Source organism: Brachyistius frenatus, unplaced genomic scaffold, assembly GCF_029030835.1.
Source record: "Brachyistius frenatus isolate BFR_SWC_R1_liver_20210118 unplaced genomic scaffold, ASM2903083v1 Contig_14, whole genome shotgun sequence".
NCBI lineage: Eukaryota > Metazoa > Chordata > Actinopteri > Embiotocidae > Brachyistius > Brachyistius frenatus.
The window spans coordinates 5,255,054-5,278,623 of NW_027210613.1; the positions used below are offsets into that span (position 1 = coordinate 5,255,054).

The 23,570-nt window shown below is 38.7% G+C and overlaps 1 protein-coding gene across 1 annotated transcript in view; it reads right to left on the reverse strand.

The window, feature by feature from the left end:
* Positions 1-690: 690 nt before the first annotated feature.
* Positions 691-23,570, reverse strand: part of col14a1a (collagen, type XIV, alpha 1a) — a 130,403-nt gene continuing 107,523 nt past the window's right edge. Inside the window, exons 40-48 of the mRNA XM_069693235.1 lie at positions 18,828-18,881; positions 14,637-14,690; positions 14,442-14,513; positions 10,967-11,002; positions 8,586-8,652; positions 8,185-8,376; positions 5,439-5,516; positions 4,278-4,433; positions 691-803 (exon numbers count right to left, since the gene is read on the reverse strand). Coding sequence (XP_069549336.1) covers positions 775-803; positions 4,278-4,433; positions 5,439-5,516; positions 8,185-8,376; positions 8,586-8,652; positions 10,967-11,002; positions 14,442-14,513; positions 14,637-14,690; positions 18,828-18,881 — 738 coding nt within the window. The 3' untranslated portion in view covers positions 691-774. The remainder of the gene's footprint in view (positions 804-4,277; positions 4,434-5,438; positions 5,517-8,184; positions 8,377-8,585; positions 8,653-10,966; positions 11,003-14,441; positions 14,514-14,636; positions 14,691-18,827; positions 18,882-23,570) is intronic.

Genomic DNA, 23,570 nt, shown 5'->3' on the forward strand with positions numbered 1-23,570 from the left:
CACAAATAGGTGAGCTGTTCAGTCATGAAAGCAGCCAATCAGCATCAAAGCAATTCATCTCTATTTAGCTGATTCACCTGGCTTTGAAAGATGAGATTAGCTTTGATGAGATTTGAGCTTGAAGCAGGGTGAAGTGGAGGCTGCTGCAGCAAAGCATTGTGTACACGGGTATATGTTAACAGATGGCACCGCGATCAGCAGAGGCGATTGTCACAGCAGCATTGTGGGGTTTTTGTTTGGTTTTTGGGGAAGGTAAATTAATCCACTTTTGTCCTTGAGACAGTCAAATGAGGAAACAGCCGGTTTTGACGAACCAGGTCTAATGAAGAAATCCAAATGACAGAAGAAATTAATCCAGTTTCTATGTTTAGTAAGGATTCACAGGGCATTATGTGGATGAAAATCTGTTGTGAATAATGTCTCTAAGAACTTGCACTTAACCCATATCCCTTACTCTTAGAAAGCCACTTTGGTTTTTCATTTGCTAAAACATACAAAATAATTTCCTGCAAAAATTAAGTGTAGCTTTCAAGAGTAATTTTTAAGAAAAAAAATCTCCAGAGAAGCAAAATTTAAAGACCGCTGCTGCAGGGATAAGAGGTTAAAGAGGGTCAGGAGTACTTATCCATCCCAGGACATAGGGCAGCCTTGAGGGATTGATTGGCTTTATGAAATTCCATATTTCTAGTCTTGTTTTTTTTTTTTTTTTTCAGGGCGCAGAGGGAGGTGAGCACAGGAGGAGGAGGAGGAGGAGGAGGAGGAGGAGGATGCTCCTCAGTAATCATTCCCATAGTCCTGTTGAACTTCAAGTCCAAAAGAGGAAGAACCGCAGGGAAGGGGAACAGAGGGAGAGGGAGGAAAAAAAGAGTGAGAGAAGATGTTACCTCATATCAAGAAAAGAACCCAGTGACACCAAAGAGTTAAACCTCTCGATTCACACAACCTCCCCAGCTGCTGGGCTGTGGTTTCAGAGGTAGAAATATTAGTGTTGAAATCTGCTTTTCTCTTTAAGAGCCAGAAAACACACACACACACACACACACGCACACACACACACACACACACACACACACACACACACACACACACACACACACACACACACACACACACACACACACACACAATAAGTAATTCTTACAATGAATTTAGCTCAAATAAATATTTAGACATGAAGTGTCTGAAAATAGGGAATATGTGTCAGGTGTGTCGTTTTCTTTCCGCACGAGAAAGTAAAATAAAGATTTCCAACACAGAAAAACAGTAGAATGAAGAGGAGTACATGCCGTGTGAGTAAAACTGAATTCTTGTAGTTACACACCACAACAAAAGTGTTTAACACGTTAACAAATACTCAAAGGTGATTCAGCATGTACACATATACACTGAAGAGTGATTTCAGAAAGCTTTAACCTAAGGGATAAGACCTACTATATAAATCTATTAAAACTGTTAAAAAAAAACCTTACGAATCTTACCCTTTTCGAAGCTTTTGTTATGTTTCTGCTTGTCATTTCATATTATGATTAAAACCTATTTTATGAAATGCATTTTTTGGGGGGGAAAGATTAATACCACTGCCAGGTATGTCTGATGAACATGAAACTACATCCACCAGGCAATTACCTTCCATTAATTAACCCTCGTGTTGTCCTCGGGTTAAAATGACCCACAGCTGTGTTCAACCAAGACCTATTTTATTTCTATATTTTTATATTTTTTGGGATCATTGGTCATCATTCTTTAAAGAAACCCTCACAGCCTCCTTGTCACCAATGATCCCAAAAAATATGAAAATAAAATAGAACTTGGTTGAACACAGCTGCGGGTCATTTTGATCCAAGGACAACACGAGGGTTAACCTTATTTAATGCCTTAATAAGCATTAACTAGCAGTTAATTAACAGCTAACTGGTGTATAAACAATCATTTATTGATGGTGTTCATGTTATTAATTATTTAACTGTTTATTAAAAGTTAGTTAATGTTTATTATTGTATGAAATAACTGATAGTTAATATTTATTACCGTATTTAGGCTACCTACGTCAATAACATCTTTGTAAACAATTAGATTATTTATAAATGAATACCATAGCTAATATGAACACCATTAATAAATGATTATGAAAACATTAGTTTACTGTTTTATTAACTGTTCATTAATGCTTATTAGATGGATTATTTGTTGGCAAGGAGCAATTACGTCCTGAGTAAAAGTTACTTTCAGACAGAGCTGGGCTGCCTGTTTCCCCTTTTTCAATATTTAAAATAAGCTAAGATAAGCTACGCAGGTGTTGGGTATGACCTTACAAGAAGATATGAATTGTTCTTGAGCAACATCACATCCAGCTCTGGGTTGAACATCAGATAATATATAATACGTTGTAGTTTTGTGAAACATAACAATGTCAAAAAAATATTGCTTTGAAGAGCAACACTTAAGAGGTTAAGTATCGTTAAGTATAATGATACATTATCATAGATGACAGTTTTATGGAACTGCTTACAGTTTTAAAATGTACTAAATGAGCAATTGTATTTCTACCTTAGGTGTCAACTGTTTGGTAAGAAGCAGCCTCTCTCAAAAACAGAATTAATGTAGCCTTATCCCATCTCAAAGACAGATAATTAATTAAACTACACGCTGTCATTTACACATAAATAAAAGTGTTAATACTTGATTATTTATGGATAAACCTTTGACTCGGATCAAGCTGTATTTCCTCGTCTTCAAGCGGCATTGACACTGATGCTGTGGCTATGAACTGTTCACATTTAAATACAGACACATTAAAAAAAAAGAATGGGTTTGAGCAAGTGGAAAAAAATACAATTAAACTGACCTGTAAAAGTCACAAAGACAAAGTAAAGTTTAAGTTCAGAAAAATATGTTACACGTACTTCTCTTTATAATTGCAGCTTTCCTTTGAAGTGGTAAGGGAGGCTGTTTAATCATTGCATGGTTGGGAATAACAGACAAGACTCTTCTAGGTCATAAAATAAAAAATAAAAAACATTCTGCCTGGAATCCATTACTATGAAATAAATTGGGTTTGATGGATGAAGTAATGTCTCGTCCATCAGCTACTTTTAGCAGATGATATATCATCAGGGCGACTTGTCAGATACTGTTAGATGTGTAACGTCCGGGCGGCGATGGCTCCAGACAATGGACCCTGCGAGGTCCTCATCAGCATTAATACTCAAAAGTGTGTGCCTCAATGTATGCGTAACATTATATTTATTAGATCTCAATGCAGACAGATAACTTTGGCCAGTTAATCCATCAGTGTGGACATGAATGTATAAACTTTACTGTGGAACAACTATAAAAGACAGATTACTCCCCAATTCTCTGAGAGCTTTACAAGAACAAGAACGATCTCAGAGCCAGCTGTCACTGTGAAAACAAGATTTCAGTCTTTCATACGTAAAAAAGATGATTAATGAGCTTGAAAGACTGGGCAGGGCTGGATTGTTTGAGCTGTTTTTTTTATAATAAGTCAGCAAATAAGAAATAATTATTCAGCAGTCAGTTGCTCCGAGTACATATTTTAAATTAGTAATATAGTTGAATAATTTTTTTCTTTTTCATTTACTGAAGGACAAATCAGGAAATGCTTAGGTCTAAATACATGTTTTTGTTCGGTCTGGATATTTTGTGTTTTGACAATGTTCAGTAAAATATTCCAGTCAAAATGTTATTTCTGGTTTAGTTGCCAGATCTTGACCTACTGTGTCAGAATGAATACAAAAGCACTCCAATGAAGGTGCTTTTGTATTAATTTTCTACAGCATTGATTCCAAACTTTGAGAGCTGATAAAAAAAATAATATAAATAACAATAAGGTAATCAAGAATGTGTTTCTTATTCATTTCTCAGTGGGATAGAAAAATGCAAAAAAAAAAAGAACTGGAGAAGTGCCTCTATTTATCGTTCATAATCAGGATATAAGCATTTACTAAATGGTTTATAACACACTATAATGAGGTTGTAAGCAAGTGCTGACTAATATGCTTGTAATAACTCTATCTCCCTCTGTGGGCACCCATGACCGTATAATGAACAGATAACAAATGTCACTATAATAAAACACAGATGTAATCATATGAAATATGTCTTCATATTTACACATTAAAATGTCCTTATAGCAACTTCACAATAGTGTGTTAAAAACCCTTTATAAAATGTTTGTGGTCTGCTCATAAAGGCCAAAATAAGTGGATTAAAGTAAAGTGTTACCAACACTTAAATCTCAGCTGAATGATGTTTACCTCCAACGTTGTATCCCATACAGGAGTTCTGGTCACAGTATCCTGGTGGGCCTGCTGGTCCGGTGGTACCTGGGTTCCCCGGCCGCCCTGCTGTCCCCGGGTTGCCGGGCCGACCAGATGGGCCCTGGCTGCCTGTCTGCCCTTCACCTGGCAAACCTGAGAATGGAGGACAAGTTTGTGTTAATAGACAGCAAGTACACAAAGTCAACTATCATTTAGTACGAAGACTCCGGCAGTGTGACGCCTGGTGAGAAAGGATAGAGGAAGAGCACATCCTGTCAGTGTACTATCACCTCTTTAATCTCTGCTACTGTGACAACATGACATTAAAAAAAAAATAATTAGGGGACAGTTAACGCCTGCTTGTCATTTTGGGATGAGGGAGGTGATGGTGAATGTCCAGAGAGCAGGAACAAGAATAACACGGTTCTTAGCTCTCATTTAGCCAGAGGCTTCTGTTGTGTGCTTTCACAGGAGACCGCTCCATCAGGACTCACTTCAGCAGTCAGCAGAAACATGAAATCAATATTTTGAGGTGAGTTTCATTTGCCAAGTGCTAAAATTATCATCCCACAAATATTCCAGAGAAGCACAGCACTCTCCCCTGCACCATTCTCTTAGAAAAGACTTCCTATTTCATATACTGATGTTTTTTATTCTTCTTTTTTTTTTTTTTTTTTTTTTTACAGTTTTTACAGTTCATGCAAAAGTTTCCCTAAAGTTTTGTCAGCTTGTTCTGTGAGTATTGATCGTAGTACACAGAAGTCCTGGGACTGACATATTTTCATAACACAAACCTCAAATTCCACACAACGCGCAGGGAAATCAATAAAGACAATTGTATTCATGGTCCAAAATGTCTGCTTGAGAGGAAGTAAACCCAAAACGCATCAAGTCTCTTTGCTATTTCATTCCTTTGTTTCAATATTTGACTAATTTTGGGGTTTTGTTCTGAGGAAACACAAAGAAAAACATTTCACATACGGGAGCTGTGGTTCAGTTACAGGCTGAAACAAATCCAAAAACAAATGTTGAGGAACAGAATAATGCTAGATAATCCTGTTAGTTGAGCTTTGAGGCTGCACAGTGAGTACATACAGTAAATTCAGTTACTTACACCAATCAAGCGCCCTCGGGACTGTGTATATGTTTGTATCTTACCGGGAGATCCAGGTGGTCCTCGAGGTCCCTGATTCCCAACCCCTGGACTCCCTCTTTCTCCCTTCTCTCCTGATAGACCTGGAAACACACAAAGTTCAAAAGAGGAGAAAATCACCTCTACAGCTCCTTAAAGGTGGCCTGCGAGGTGCTTAAACACAACTTGAGGATTTCATTTTAAAACGTCTACTCCACTACATTTCAGAGAGAAATATTGTACTTTTTCTCCGCTACCTATATTTGAAAGCCATTGTTAGTTTTCTGATTAAGATTTTTCATAAAAAATATTTAATAACCTGGTAAAATTGTGAAAGATGAAACCAGTTGTTCCAAACCTATTTAACTTTTGACCCCTTTTCAGACAGTATCACAATTTATGATCCCAGATTAGAGAAAAGTAAAAACTATGAGAACAGATGTGTTATTTTCTTAATTTCTACCCCATTAAATCATCTTGTGACCCTTTTGACCAAACCCATATTAATGAGTTATGAGTTTGCAGGTATTATATTTTTCTACTGGTGTATTGGTACCTTTACTTAAATAAAGCATATGAATAATTTCTGCCCCAACGTCGGTAATACAATGTGAATTTTTGCTGAATAAATTCTGCCTCGATGATCAGTCTAAAAAAAAGTAGTAACAAAAAGCCAGAGCATGCTCTGCGCTGCTGTTCAGTAGTGCAGCTGTTTCAATGACCTAATGGAATATTTTTCATACGCACTAATATTAGAGAAGCACATAAAACTGTGATGTGCAGATTTTCTGTCCTGCTGCTTTTATGACCATCTTAATCAATTGCATCGGTGAAAAGGAAATAAGCACGATGAGGCTGAGGAGGAAACATTTTACATTACCTCAAACAAAAAATTATTCTCTACGATGGCGGCCTCATCTCAGTAGTCCCTCTGTGAAGGCTACTACAGTAGTCGACTCCCTTGTCTCTGTGCAGGAAAATATTTTATGTGATTCTAGTTTGTCAGTTTTATCCCAAAATATACTGTTATCTGATGTCGAGCCTGAGGACAGCTTTGGTCCTGATTCTGGTAGCCCTGGAGTGACCATCTTTTCTTAAGTAAACCATACATCTTATAACATGTGGCTTACTCTGGTTTCAGTTGAGCCTTTAAAACAGTAAATTACTGTGTGTGTGTGTGTGTGTGTGTGTGTGTGTGTGTGTGTGTGTGTGTGTGTGTGTGTGTTTTTGTGGTGAACCAGTGGCTACAGGTCATAAATGACATTGGGGAGAATCAAAGGTTTGAATTGCTGAGGAAGATGTAACCACGCTGGACACTTCCTGACAGAAGTTCGGCTGCCCTCAGCTATCCTTGTTGCGTGTTTTAGTGATGAAGACGGAGCCTCATAAAGGCTGTTTCTCCTCGAAAGGCTCGTGGCGGGGGAATGACCTCATGGATATTGGAGTTACTGTCTTCTGGCCTGGACTGAACCTCTTGGGAGATTTGACATTGACTGTGAGTTTGTAGGCCAGAAACCACGAAATACAGCAAACAAGCAATGGAGAAGTTCTTGTTTAAATTTTCCATTTCTTTTCTGTTCTTTTTTACCCTATGTTGTTGACATGGAAAAAGCATCATTTTACACTTCCAGATTTTTTTCTTTACTTGCAAACTAATCTTGAGTCCCAACCTATGCAGCCTCAAGTGACAACAATTAAGGCAATTTATAAAACGTGTTCATCTCTCTCTGGAGCCACAAAAGGCTTGATTCAATTTCTGCCACATCTGTCTCACCACTAATTTACTGTCTGAAATAAATACCAAAATGTTTTCTTCTGATGCCAATACAATTAGAATTACTGCCTCACGGTTGTATGCCTCCGCCAACCAGTAAAGCTACAGTTGACATCAATATCTGCCCAAACTTATAAAATATATGTGGGGAAGACTTTGAAGGAATCCCTTGAGGTGGTCACATGCTTGGCCAAAAAAGCTGATAAAGCCAATAGAATAGACAGTGTTGCTGCAAAGAAGCTAAAAAAGAAAAAAAAAAAAGAAAAAAAAAATGGTTGCTTCACACAAATCTTCAATCCCACAGCACAGAAGATTTATACGATCACAGCAGTTTCAAAGTGGACACCGAAGACTAGAGTCACCAACTCTGACCAGAGGCAAAATATGACCAAAATCTCACCTTCTCTGCCTGAGTTATGGTGTTGAATGATGATGTCAGAGTGAAGTTGACCTTTTAACATTTTGGAGATGAAATGTCAATACTTTATCACTTAGACATGGTGTAAAATTTTTGTCGTTATTAGCCCATGAATTCTTGAGTTATTGCCACAAATGTATTTGGTAAGGTCAAAATGACCTTTGACTTTTGCCTTTTGACCCCAAAAGTGTAATACGTTTTTTCGTGAGTAAACCTGAACGTGTTTGCCTAGTTTTAAAATATTCCCTCAAGGTGTTACTGAAAAATCGCATTCACAAAAATGTGGTGGACATGTGGCCACTATGACCTTTGACATTTGACCACCAAAATCTGATCAGTTTATTGTTGAATCCACTTGAACATTTCTGCCATATTTTAAGAAATTTCATCAACGACTGTGGCTCTCGCTGTTGTGGAGGATGCAGACACGGACAGCGAAGCACTGATGATCCGTCAGTATTTGAGAGAGAAAAATGGATATAAGTGGAAATTGTTAGGTGTAATTTCCTCTAGCTGCCTCTTGAGTTGTTAATCCTGTAAACATCCATGTTTGTATTCATATTTAAACTTCCTGTCTCACCTCTCTCACCCGGTCGGCCGTTCTGACCGTTAGTACCGGGGAAACCTGGCCTCCCAGTTGGGCCTTGCTCCCCCTGAGAACCTGGGAGGCCTCTCCTGCCAGGCTCTCCAGGTGGTCCAGGTACTGTTCGGACTGACACCTCCGACTGGACTGGGATCTGGTTCAGGATTGAGTTATAACGAGACAAATGGCCTGCAAGAGGTGGAAGAGGACAAAAAGATTTAGAGTTAGCTTTTTGACATTTTGAGGGGCTTTTTGGTTTCTGTTTTTTTTAATGTTTTATGACAAATTAGAAGAAAACAAGGAAGTGAAGGCAATAAAGGTCAGAAGAATCATTTTCAACCAAGAAATTGTACTTTGTACATGTTTGAGTTGATGTGCAAATATCACTGATTACTCACTCTGGATGAGCTGTTCACACACTTGCCGTGCAATAGCTCTGACAGCAGCTTGGGACTGCACATCGCCCTAGGGAAGAAACACAGAGCTCCTAGGATTTGATTTTACACAGTAAACTGATACCATTTTTCCATTTGGGCAACCGCAGCAACATAAGCTTCCACACCAGTGCTTGATAAATTGGTGGGCGGTTATTTAATGAACGTACTCCACCTCTATTCCACACTGATGCTGCTATGTTTATATTGGCCAAAACAGCAAGAGAGAGATTTGTAAACTGCTCAATTAAATATACATCAAAACATAATTACACTAAATATTTAGGCCTAACTCTGGTGACTTTGACAGTGCTTCAAATACAAATTCTAAAGCAACTTCTACTGCGGCTGAAATTAGCAGTCAGAAATGTGTAAAAAAAACTTATAAAACTGAATTGTTGCAGTCTTTATTAGACCACAGAGTTAAGGTCCTTTCTTTTTACTGGGATTTCAGAGGGATAGATCAAACACTGCAATACCTTAGTTTTTAATCATGAATGTTTTGGAGTGCAGTATTAATTTAAAATGAGTGCAACAATAAATGAGTATATGAACGATCAGTATTTGGGGCTTTTATATAAATCAAATGACTTAAGTCAGTGGTTCTCAACTGGTCTAACCTTCGGGAACCCCATTTTTCCTTTGTCATAACCCCAAAATGTTTAGCCACTTAAATATTTTTCTCAAATAATGTTGCAGTAAAACACAGTGCTGTCATGCACTGCTAAAAACATGAAATAAACAAAAGTGCAACAAAAGAGTAACAGGCTAAAACCCCCAAAGAATAAAAACAATTCTTATCTTAAACTACAGGAATACTGTATATGCTTTTCAAAACAAAGTTTAAACTTGCGATGCTCATCAAGTCTCAATAATTTAAACTGAACTGTATGATATAAAAAGGCAGACTTTGCAAATCCTAAACTTGTTTACAAATGTTCAAATGATTCAGACTTTTTTTTTTAATTGATCACAAACACACCTTCATGCCACACTCAAAATGGCTCCACAACCCACTTTTAGATTGCGACACACCAGTTGAGAACTGCTGACATTAGTTATAAGTCCTTAAATGCTAAAGGGAAACTGCAGATTTTACACATGTAGTTCATTAGTTTTGCTTCTTAGCCTGTAATAACAGTTGCACAATGTCTTCTTCGGCTCTGGAGAAACTTTCAAAGTTTGATTTGATGACCCTGGTAAGGTCTAATAAAAGATACTTTTGATGTGCATTATGGGAAATGTAGGATCCAGTGTTTCTACAGGTTGGCCCTTATAAGAAACTAAAAGTTGGGTTTTCCCAGCTCATTTCTTAAATGATTTTTTTCTCAAGTCCTCTAATTCAAAGATGTTCAATACTAAAATCACTTAAATACGCAATAAAAAAGTTATTCCATTGAAAATATATTTATTTAGTTATTCAATAAGCACTAGACTCTTATTTGTTAGATGTCTGACTTGATATGAAGCTTTTAATATAATATATATGTGCAGTAATATTTAAAAGAACAATTGTTTAAAGTCCAGGTGAGTCTCTGCTGAACCACCATTTTGTTATGAATTCAATAGCTGGCAGTATTCTCTTTTACCTTGCAATCATCATCATCATCATACAGTCGTATGATATGACATTTATTACTGTGCACGTAGCAAAAATATATTAGGGGAAAAAGCTTTGCAGTAAATGTTCATTTTTCCCCGCTCAGTGAAGATATTGCTGCATGAATCATTTTGGGACTGTGAAATGAGTTTGAGGGTAGATGCACACCACATGATCATATTCAGATTCCTCTGACCCGCTTAATTCACAACTTGGCCACCTCACTTGCTAAAATCTACAACACCAAGGAAAAAAACGCCTCTCAGGTATTTTTTTCAGACAATTGCATGTTGAGTCTTGTACAAAAATTAACTGCAGCAACGTATAAATGTCTCCAACAGTTGATAAAATGAAGCAGAAACAGAAATTACAGGTTCGATTCAAATTGGCAAGTTGTGTGTTTCTCAAGCCCTCGGCAGTGATGGCTTCGCTACTGTGTCAGCAAAAATACATACCCTGCTCCGCAAATTTCAACCATGCACACTGATTTGATTTGGTGTGCCTTAAACGAGGTTGAGGGAGTGAAAGAGAAATAAAGTGAATGTTTGTGCAGAAGACCAACAGGAAACAGTGGCTATGTACTGGAGAGTAATGCAATTTCTCCAAAACGAGGGTGTGAAGCATTAGTGAGTAATTGTCGAGAGTTTTATTTCAGCAGAAATAACTGAATTTCCACTGCAAAATGGAGCAGTAAAATTTGATTTTCTCTAAATGGTGGCTCAAGTGTGTGAGTGGAGTGACTTACTCTTTCTCCCTTATCGCCTTTGGTACCAGCAGGACCCTGGAACATAAAAGCACAGGAGGAGAATAAACAGCCGACTGAGCTAAATCCTCACAAATAGCCATGCTCATCCCTCTTTCTCTCTCCCCTTTAATGTCCCCACCCCATTACTCTCCATGTTTCCTTCTCTTCATCTCTTTTGTAAACTGATCTAACAGTCAGTACTATATCTATATACATTTAAAATTCTTTGTGTCCTAAAGATAACATATACACACGGGCCCCAATGTTAGTGCCCGCAAACAAACAGTGACATCTGCGCCTTGGATGGGCTGGCTTTCTGCTAACGTCAACGCTGTAAAGCAGAGATGCATATCTGACCACAATACACACATACAAACCTGCCAAGCCTGTGCATATCACAGTGTAACGCATTGTAATCCAGAGGCAAATAAAAGACAAATATTTCCTGAGCACAGAACCATGGGTCGCTGATATCATGAATTTCAGTTTGATATTGTTACAGCTTTTGAATAAAGGCTTGTTTATCTTGGTGTAAGCATGTCCTTGACCAGCGACTGACTGACTGGCCGTGTTGGTGTGTTAGGGTGGGTAGAGAGAGGGATAGAGGAAATGTGTGTGTGCAGGCCTGGAATATCAAAAGCGCATTATATTGCGGATGATAGAAAGTCTTTGCCAATATTTGACACAGCTGCTGAATTGGAGTGGAGGTCTCGACAATAAATGTCTCGTTCTGGATCTCTTCTGTGTGTGTTTCTGGATCTGGTGAATCTTCCTGGGCACATAAATGTCTTCTATCTTATCAGAGTGACATGGGAAAGCAAAATGAAACTATGTGGGGGCCAAAAAGCACAAGAGAGCCAGGAATATCCCTCATATAAATCTGATTTCTATTATTATTCAATCAAAACGGTCTTAACATTATGCCCTGGAAATGTAGGCTCTGTCCAATGTGTTTTTTCACTCAAAACGTTTTAGTTTATCTGCTGAGGAAAGTACACTTACGATGGATTTATTCTTGGCCAGCACTTAAAATGTGAACTGATAAAACAGTCACAAGATTGTTGATTTTTATGTCATAACTAAGGCCACTCACTACCAAATCAAGCAAAAAGAAAAAAAGAAAAAGCTCAGGAGGATGAGTCACTGGAAACCACATTCAAGAAATAGTATCCAGGTCAGACACTTATGGTCTCACTCACGACATCACCAAGAGCTACAATGATCTGGTGGACTTGTAAGTAAACCTGGTGACAACTGCGGTGGGACAATCTAACAGTAAACCAAATTGAGTTTCTTACATAATCTTTAGAGCAGGCTACAAATCAAAATGTTTTGTTCTGTCTCTATTATAACATTTTATGTGTCTTGATAGATGGAGCATTACATTTCCAGATGCATCATGTCATTCCTAAAATAGAGCAATTGGGATTTCACATCAGATGCTCAGGTCAAGAATCTGTAGAGAGCAATTGAAGAGCTGCTGCTCTGCATCTTTACACTCTATCTCGCCTTCAGTGGCATAAACTCACTGCCCTTCAACTAATTTCTCAGCCTAGTGAGAGAGATATGTGGGACTCGCCGTTTTCTTAAGGTCAGTTGTGTCACAATGAAGCAAAATGCTAAATTTCCCTGCAGATTTAACTGGCTGCAATAAAAACAACTTGTTTAAAAAGAAAAGTGTTCTCTTGCAGTGCTGGCAAAGGGTTGCAGGGGGCAGAACAGGGACTGAATTCATAATTTAATGTGGAGCTAAAGTTTGAAACAAAAAATTTAAGAAGTTAAATAATAGACTGAACTCCAGGAAAGGGAGATTACTTTGTTTTGCTTATGCATTAGCTGCATGTACAATCATTCATAAGGGTGTTTTTGTCTTCTCCATCTCAGGGAATAGGCAGATGGGATCTTTCACTGGTTTTTGTGTATATGTGTGTGAGTTGGAGAGAGAGTAAGTGATTTATAGCTCCACTCTCTGAGCCAAACTTGCTGCTGGCCTGCAGAGCTGACCCCAGGCTAGATTAGCTGTCACCAACATCATGGTATCATCTGTTCCTGTTCGCATTACACAAAGTTTGGATCCCAATATCTTCGCCTCAGCATCCTTGTCTGCGCTTCTGCTTGTGTCACTTGCACAACTTTTTTCCTTTTTGAAGGGCTAAACAAAATCTGACTCATTCTACTTTTGAAAAGTTCAAGCCAAACCATAATACTACGGTTTTCCTTCATTATTCCTTAAATTAAAAAAAAAAAAAAAAAAAATCACCTTATGAAGTAAATGCATCAGGATTTCTGTTTTGGATCATCTCAAACAATTAGCCTCATGACTGTAGTAACATTAATTGACTAAATGATTGAGTTGGTATTACGTTCTGCTCCCAATGCTAACAGGCTGCTTCCAGTTAGGAGAAGGGACATTATGAAGTGGAATAGGACAAAAACGAACAATCCTGAAAGCAGGAGTTCCTTTTAGAAAACTAAACAACAAAGTTATCTTTCAGCACATCTGTAACTTTATGTGATGCAGCTCTGAGGTTGTTCTTTAAATTCAGGGAGGCATCATGGGGAGAAAATGAGGAAGTAGGAGAGAGGTCATGTCCTCTTGTTTAATTTTTTAATGTGGATAAGTTATGTCAAAGTCTCCTGCATGGATTATGTAAGGGACTGGCCCATGCCTTCATCACGTCCAGCCTCGATTACTGCAATAGCATGGAACATCATCCAAAGTACTGAACAAACTCCAGTACATCCAGAATTCAGCTGCACACCTGTTTACAAACTCCTGCAATCGCATCACTCCTGTCCTGAATAACCTCCACTGGTTTCCCATCCCTTAACAGATCCAGTTCAAAGTCTTTCTCCTCACCCACAAAGCCCTCCACAACCAGGCCCCCCCTATCCTCACCGACTTGCTCCACCACCACACTCCTTCCCGTAGCCTCCACTCCTCTGATGCCAACCTTCTGTCCCCACTGCTCAGAACCAAGCATTGGACCTGGGGCGACAGCCTTCTCCATGGCTGCCCCCTCCCTCTGGAACTGCCTCCCCAAACTCATCCAAGACTGCACTGATCTGGCCACATTCAAATCACAACTGAAAACCCACCTTTTTAAAGCTGCTTTTAATGTTTTACTATTATTTTAATGTGATTGTTGTGTGATTTATACATTTATTGTGTTGTCTTGATCATTTTAACCTGTAAAAGTGTCTTGGAGTGTCTTGAAAAATGCTATACAAATAAAATGTATTATTAGTTATCAGTCAATCAGTCAACACCACAGGCATCTTAAATTTACTAAACCCTCCAGATGTTAGTTTGTGTGAGGGTTGCTTAATATGGTTCAGGTCAAACAACAGAATAATTTTCTATTTTCTCAGCCCTCACAACAAATATGCCACTTATGTTTCAATGTTAAGTTCTTTCACAAATGGAGTATCAGATCAATCTGATCAAAATAAAACAAAAATCATTTTTACTCACAGGAAGTCCTTGATCCCCATGGGGCCCTCCTGGCCCACCTGATCCTGTAGCTCCTGGTGCTCCTGGTGTGCCCTGAGAGAAAGACAGCCATCAGGAGAAAGACACAGATGGAGCAGGAAGGTGACTGGAAGCAAAAGGATCAGAGTGAATTTTTCAGACAAAAGGATGCTGAGAATAATAATAAAACAGACTTACAATGGGTCCGGGGGGTCCTTGTTGTCCCTGTGGTCCATTGTTACCTGGCAGACCCTGAAAAAATTAAAGTGAAATACATTCTGTGTATTAAATTTTAGGTGTGTTCATAATTGTAGGTCAAGCTTTTTTTTTTTGCTTGAGGAATTTCTTGAAAGTCTCCAGATGAAACTGATAGGGACACTGTTATTTTCTCATGCAATTAAAGAAACTAAACTAAAGAAACCCATAATTAATAGCTATTGAATATGCTGCTTCTGCCAGTCACCCTACGTACTAAAAATCTGCCTTTACGTTTGGTTTTACTGATGCTTTCAGACAGATTATACAAAACACAGGTGCATTCTTCCTGTCTGTTACACAATCAGTACTCTGGTTGGCTCTGAGGTGTTTAAAAGCAACTCCTCTACCACCTCTTCTCCATGATGCTGTGGTTTAAAAAAAAAAAAAAACATTAATATGAAACTGCAGCTTTCATTTCAGGAGCACCAGAACTATTTTGTCTGAATGTATGACACATAATAACACGATATATAATAACATGATGATGCCTTTGTTTTATTTTAGTATTTATGGGTCATTCAAATTGAACAAATTCAGTGGTAATATTACACCGTTTGGAAGCTCAACTTGGATTCTTCTGGAAAACAGTTTAACCTGAAGTTCAGCTAATCCTTTAATTTCAGTTTGGATGTCTGTCAAACTTTGTGGTGACACAATGAGGCTGGTGCCCTTTCAGCATGGACACGTCTTATACAGTCTTCATTTTAGCCTCTGTGAGGAGATAACTATCAACTAAATACAATAAAAACTACTAAAGAAGTGGAGAATCTAGCACATATGAAGACACAGCGTGTTAGACAGAAGGGGAAACTCCCCTGTGGTGTTCCAACCTGCTGTCGCCGAAGCAGCATCAAGCTTATGCAAACCTTCACCTTCCAAATGAAAATACCAAGTTTGTGACAGCACCACAAAATCTGCGTTCATTACGCCACAAAATATGCACAAGCTTTTCTGAAGACGCCGAGCCAGTGTGTGACATCAGAAAACTCCTCAGCGAGAGTCACTCTGGTGTCAAACAGTAAATACTCATCCTCATCAACCAACTGATGGGACTCCGGAGGAGGCCTCAGATCCTCCCAAAAGTCGTTTGTCAATGTCAAACACATTTTACAAACAAACAAATTGAGCAGGTTCTCTGAGTAACCTCTTTCAACAGGACTGAAATCTGTACTCATTTTAAAGTTTGCATGCAAGGCTGTGAAGCATGATTTGGATGTTGGATAATTTACAAGTCATCAGTATCTCTCAAATAATACATGTGTGAGCCAAAATGATGGCCTGGGCAGGAGTGTTAGTAGGTTTTTATGAGGCTGGATCATGTGGAAAACCTGGATCTACTCAGTTTGGTCCCCAGTTGAAAAAATAACTAAAGATATAATCAAGATTTATGGCTTTCCTTGTTCCATTTCTCTGTTACGGACAAATAATGAACTCAAGAGACGGTTACTGTTGTTTCAACCCATCTAACTCTGCTTTTCACTTTTAGTCAGACTTGATTTCTCTGTCCTCTATTGTACACACTGGATGATCCAGAGTAGTTGCTGATCTAAATCCCCTTTAAATGGCAACCCAAATATGTAGCATAAGCATTGTGGGTTAATATTTGTTTTCAAAGGCCTGTTATTCTGTTCACTTAGTTAAAGTCATATTTCTATATTGCTGTCTATAAACTGTCTTCCCCAATTGATGTCAGCTAAAATTGCTCCCTGATTTGTGATTTTACGCAATTATCCTCAATAATTACATTAGTCTACATGTAGGCCCTGGTGTTCTTCATGTTCGCTTACTGTCATACTGTTTATTGACACACTTGAATAGAACTGAACCAGTGACAATGTTATTGGTAACGCTTTTCCTACTATAACAGGTCAAAAGGTCAGCTGTGAAAAACAAAGCCTGCTCACTTTTTTTTTTTTTTAAGTTTAAATCTTGCCATTTAGTCAAACACAGTCTGAGTTCTTGGAGGCAGTGGTGTTTAGCAGAAGTACTGTGATTCTACATCCACATTTAAAGGCAGCTCTCGTGCTGCTCAACTACCTGTGTCGACCACACTTTCTCTGTTGTAGTTCCTAAGCTTTGGAACAACCTTCCCCTCCATATCATGTCATCAACCTCTATACCAATGATTTTTTATTTAACTTTTTTTTATTGCTTATTTTTCACTCTGATCAAGTCTATTTGACTTTTTGAATTCGGTTTAATTATGTTCAGCACCTTGGTTTTAATGTGTTATATAAATAAATCTGAAATGACCTGACTTTACTGCTGTGTACAAATGTATTAAAAACAGTAAAATAAGGTGCACTCTCTTTGACGTAAATGATGGTGTTTTTACATCAGCGGCCTTTTGGCAAGAAAATACATTTACTGTACTTTAGTTAGTCAAACATTAGGTATCAAAATGAGCATCAGTGATGAAGTTACTAAAGTCCTGAGGCAAAAATAACATTGGAAGAAACCATGTGAACAGAATTTAGCTCGAGTGCAGGGTTAAATTGTACACAGAGCTGAGAACCTCTACAATACTGTGTGATTATGTATCCATCTCCACTGCATACACACTCACAGTAAAGTGGGAGTTTGATGGACACACTGTTTATGAAAGTCAAATGCACAAAGGGAAATATTTGAGTTGGTACGGAAATATGTAAAGTGACACGATCTCAGGCCAGCATGGTTCTGTTGCTTAACGTCTGCCAGACTTCGAATACCTAGAAAATGTCTGATCAGCAAAATTGTAGTCTTTCACGTGTGGTGGGAACAGAAAAAAACCTTCCCAACAGTTTCTTTCATGGTCAGTTGGCACTTATTGAAACATTTCGGAACACTGCTGCTTTAAATTGACCAAGATGTTAAATAAAAATGTGGTGCTGGAATCAGATAAATATAATAATACACGTGTAAATTTACAAAGGAGAGGTTGTCACTGGCTCTTTTAATCAAACCAAAATCAAAAAGTTCATGAACTCCAAACCTTTCTGGCCAATGAAAATAAACTCCTGCCAACATACAAGTGTCCTGAAAGAGACCACATGACAGGTCTGAAAACTATGAACAACTTCTGACAACTACCACTGAGGGGACGAGCGTCTGTCAACCAACGGAGACACAGCAGATTGATTACGTGCAGAATCTTTCACCTCTCCAGGAGGCAGGCCACAACCCAACTCTTCTGTTATCATCTCACATATTTGGACAAAGCCTCCATTTTCTGCTTGCCGACACATTGCTCCCTGACTGCGATTTTGTTTTGGTATTTACAGCCCAGTGGGGCATTGTAAGGCCTGATTCCACTGTTAGCATCAACAACAGCCAGCTGGTATCACAGAGCCTTCGTGAATGGGATCTCATGTACTGTGAATGTTGTGTTCAAAACCCACACACTACACTGTTTTCAACAACTGGACAAGAGATGTTTGGTTTTATGAAGAGACATAAAACCAAACAGACAAACACAGCTGGGCATTCAGATCCTGCAAACAGCTGGAAAAACACTGCAAATATTTTCACCAAAATTTTTTTTTGAAAACTATATCTGTATTTTAAATTAGATCTAAAAAGTCAGCTAAAATAAGAATAAAGATGATACAAATGTTATATTTTTTATGGTCTAATTTTTTAATGCAGTCCATTGATTATATATAATGTTTGCTTAATATTTTCTATCATTCAAAATGATTATTTTTCCACATTTTCTCCATTTTGCTGTGTGGATTTAGGAGGGAAAAAAACCCTCTGTATCTTTTCTCAAAACTGTTATAATTTTTTTTTTTTATATTAGAGCATCTTCTTTAATGATTATTGGCCAAGTCAGCAGACAGATATGCTATTATCACAACTACATCAGATATGTCTGTTATTATCTTGTCAATGGTAAATTTTTTAACATTTACACAATTATAACTGCCTTTAACTCCCCCTTTAAAGATGTAGTTTTACACCATTTAACTCCAAACTAAATTAAAAACGTTTTTTTGTCTTCATCTTTACTCCCATCAACATATACTGTATCTACTGTAGTTAAAATAAATGTGTCAGAAAATCTCTTTGCTATACTGTATATTCCCAAGGACCACCAAAGCCCACGGTGTCACAGTAACCAGTAGAGGTGATATTGGTCCAGTATCTTACCCTTGTTCCTGGGGGGCCGTCTCTACCAGGTGAGCTAGGACTTCCAGGAACCCCCTAAACAGAACACAAACACACAGGTTTGAATCACTGAGCACAGACTGAGGTTATAAAACATTAAAACTATGAGTTGGACAATTATTGGGGATCTGAAAAGAGACACACAAAAAAAACCCCACAATTTAAGCTGCTAATACAAACCTTTTAGTGTTTATTTCAGCCACAAAAAGTGGGTATTCCTCATGAAATATCTAATAGGGGAACTGAAAACTTTAGAATGTTTCAAGTTCAAAATGTGGAACTACATACTAATAATACAAACTAATAATATGGTCATCTTGGTTGTTGTTGATGTCCACTGTTTTACAGGCCCACAACAACAAATCAATCAATCAGTCCTTCAAGATCAGATTCTTGTTGCTTGCAGATTTGTCTCATTTATTCATTACAGTCCAGAACCTGTCATTTTTAAAAGTAATTTAATTTGCCAAATCACATACAGTAAAACATGCAGGGTCTTTTTTCATAAATGTCTCATAATAACTAATATACATAGACACATTCAACCAAAGGTCAGAACTGCTAAGGGTTTGCTGTCTTACTCAACGATGCTTTGACAGCACTGGACATAAATTTGATTTGTGGAAAGAACCACCTTCTAACCCTCGGGATGCAGACAATCTTTACACCAGCAGGCGACCCTGCTGCTCCATCTCCTGCCCCATTTCCCCTTCATCCACCTCTGTGCAGGTCAACGCACACAGCCAATTCCAAAATACAGCCATAGATTAAGTGTTGAGGTGATTTATGTCTGCACTTCAGCATTAGTGGAGCACTCATAAAACAGGACAGTTAACACTGTTAAAGGTTCTACAAATTACAGGACGGGGTCGCGGAGGACGGGCTTCTTATGATTAATGATGTGCCGCTGTTCAGATGTTGGCTTATGTGCGTTCTCCCAAGACATCTGCAATAATATCTCTCCTGTCGCTTTCAGTCACATATCTACAAACTTCAACAAACACGTGGAGCAGGAATATAAGCCTCCAAAATCTGCACAAAACACAGAGACTCAGGAAGACACTGCAACATGTTTGTCATTTCTGTCTGAAACTAAGTCCTGAAAATCTCAATCATTCTAACGGGCCTGTGCAGCAGCGGTAGTCACACTAGTACAATAATTTTGTTGAAATGTACAAATGCACGTGTCTTAACAATAAAAAATTATCAGTAGAAATGAACCATAATCTTAGAAAATACTTGAAACAAGACAATATTCTTGTCTTAGTTTCACTGAAAACCTTTTCTGAAATTGTCTGTCGCGACTTTAAGGACTCAATAAACACCAACTGAATATTCAGTATTGAATTATCAAGAATTTAGAGTATTCTATCATTTGTTAACAAATGCTGTCTACAACATAAGAAACGGAGAATAACATGAGCCAAAGAAAGAAATGATCTGAACTGTGCAAGTGATTCTGATTCAACACATTAGCCTTGGGATCGCTTTGCTGTAGGACAACAACCACAGATATGCCCACCCACGCTCTCACACCCACGCTCTCACACCCACGCTCTCACACACACGCTCTCTCACACACGCTCTCACACACACGCTCTCACACCCACGCTCTCACACACACGCTCTCTCACACACGCTCTCACACACACGCTCTCTCACACACGCTCTCACACACACGCTCTCACACCCACGCTCTCACACACACGCTCTCTCACACACGCTCTCACACACACGCTCTCTCTCACACACACACACACACACACACACACACACACACACACACACACAGCTCAGTTTCTTACTACCCAGCAGTTGAGTAAGAGAGGGGTCTCAGAGGGGCAACCATAAACAACTGCAGAAGATCTAGAGAGAACAATTTTCAATTATTCACACAGACACACACACAGACACACACACAGACACAAAAGCCCATGCACGCCTATGAACTGTGCAGATAACACCTTTAGGCGAGCTAAACACTCAACAAAAACACGACTGTTTGCTGTCCTGGCTCCTAAATGGTGGAATGAGCTCCCCAATAACATCAGGACAGCAGAACGTCTGTACATCTTCCGCTGCAAACTAAAAACACACCTCTTCCGACTTTACCTTGAATAGAAAAGAAAAAGAAAAAAAAAGTAGCACTTTAATAGCACTTAAATGGCACTTACTTATAGCACTTTATAGTTTGGCTTTTTTGAAGAAAATTGTACTTTCTCGATTCTTGTTGTTCTGGGTTCGTACCCTAATGGTTGAATGCACTTATTGTAAGTCGCTTTGGATAAAAGCGTCAGCTAAATGTAATGTAATGTAACTGATTCGGCCAATTATCGCTAAACACCTCACTAGCGCCTACTTATGCATGGCTAATATTTACATAGACTCACGGGCGTAACACACGTAGCGTCGGTGTTGTGCTGGTGCTTTAGTTCACACATATTGATAGAGTGCACGCGTATAACGTTCACTACTCCTGATTTAGTTCACACGAATGTCACACCTGCCTGCATGTGTAATCCTTGGTGCACTGCAGTAAATACTGATATATTAAGAAAGCTCATTGCCATAGTCAAATGCTCCCAGGTTGAAGTGTGGTGAAAACAGAATTGGCCTTCATGATATAGCCTACTGTAAATTCTAAGTTGATTATCATAAACTATCTATCAATCCGTAAGGTGTGGCGTAGGTGTGCCGTTTGCTATAGCTCACTAATGTACACGTTTACACAAATAGGAGTACTTTGAGTGCTTCACAAACATCTGCACACCTAAATTAGAGCTTACAGTGAAATGTATTGTCAAAGGCCATCTAAATAAATAGTGGATAAGACAGAAATAGGTTTTTTTTTTTAGGCGTGCAAGCGTGTAGGTGTTTGTAGCAGCGCAACAAATATGACTTGCACTCACATAAACACGCCTATACGCACACAAAAATATATTGAACCGTAAGGTGTAGTGTATGTGTGCTGTTTGCAACTGCTCGTCAAAGTACACATTTAAACGTATCGTTAAACAGCATAGCTGGTATGGTGTGAAGGTAGCCGACTGTGTTTTTGTGTGGCTGAATTGTGTGACACCTCTCTCACACACACACACACACACACACACACACACACACACACACACACACACACACACACACACACACACACACACACACACACACACACACACACACACACACACACACACACACACACACACACACATACATTTCTGCCACAGACAAAACAAAAATAATTTCTTGATAACACACCCACACGCTGATAAACAGAATGAAAATGAGGGATGAGAAAGATGGACACACACACACACACACACACACACACACACACACACACACACACACACACACACACACACACACACACACACACACACACACACACTCTTTGCTATTCATTGCGGCTGCATTTTTCACTGTCAAATTGAAACAGAGGTGGAGGGGACTCTGATGACAAGGTTACATTGTATTTACTGCAGCAAGAAACGGAGAGAGAGAAACAGGAAAAGGGAGAGAGAGCGAGAGAGGTAATTGATGCTTTAGAGTTGTTATATTCTCTGTGGTCCCTCGTATATTACAACAGGGCCCTGGAAGCTACAATATTCTCCCACTGAGCCACACACACACACACACACACACACACACACACACACACACACACACACACACACACACACACACACACACACACACACACACACACACACACACACACACACACACACACACACACACACACACACACACATTCATATTCCTCTCTCTGACAAAACACATTATTGCTCAGTAACATAGTGCAGCACAGGGCAGCACTGCCAGCTTTTATTAATAGGACTATGCAGGCAAAGAGAGCGCTAGATAGTGCTGCATCCAGAAGTGTTGCAGTTTTCCGTGAGCTCGTTCAGAAATCAGTTGTTCTTGCCACATGAGAGGGGCTGTTCCTCCTCCTCTGTCATTACAATTAAAAGGTTCTACCAGTCACCAAACTCTGAAAAATAAAATCTTGATTCAAACCTACAGAATAGTAAACACAAGTGGATAACAATCCCAAAGGAACAACCAGACATGTGATTATTGTCCCAGTGTAAGCTGTTCCTGAACCTCCTTTGATACATTTACAAATGAAAATGTAACTGAGACTCCTGCAAAAATGAAGAACTCCACCTGCTCTCTTGACGTCATTCCTATGTCCTAAAAGAAATGCTTGTCATAATCTGTCTATGGTGAATTTATTCAGCACCTCATTCTGATCTGGTTTTGTTCCTGCTTAATTAAAAACGGCGGTAGTACAACCTCTCCTTAAAAAAAACGACAGTTGACCAAGATATAATCATTTCCCACCAAAACTCAAAACTGCCATTCCTTGCAAAGGTCAAAACATTATAAACATTGTAACAAAGCAGAATTTATTTTATAAACAGTAGTGGCATTTTTGAGAACTTTCCATTGGGTTTTAGGGCAGATCACAGCACAGAAGCGGCAATCCTTATGGGGTTTTAAATTAACTTTAATTTCAGCTGCTGACTTTGGTAAACATACCATTTTACTCCAGATGGTGAAACAGGTACTTTAACTGAACAATTTATAAACTGAGTGGGTATTTCAGGTTTGGTTTTAGATTAACTTGTTTATCTTTTGGGGGGGGGGGGGGGTATTTTGTGTGGAAAATGGAAATTATAAATCAACACCAAATATGAAGTTCCACAGGGTTCCGTTCTT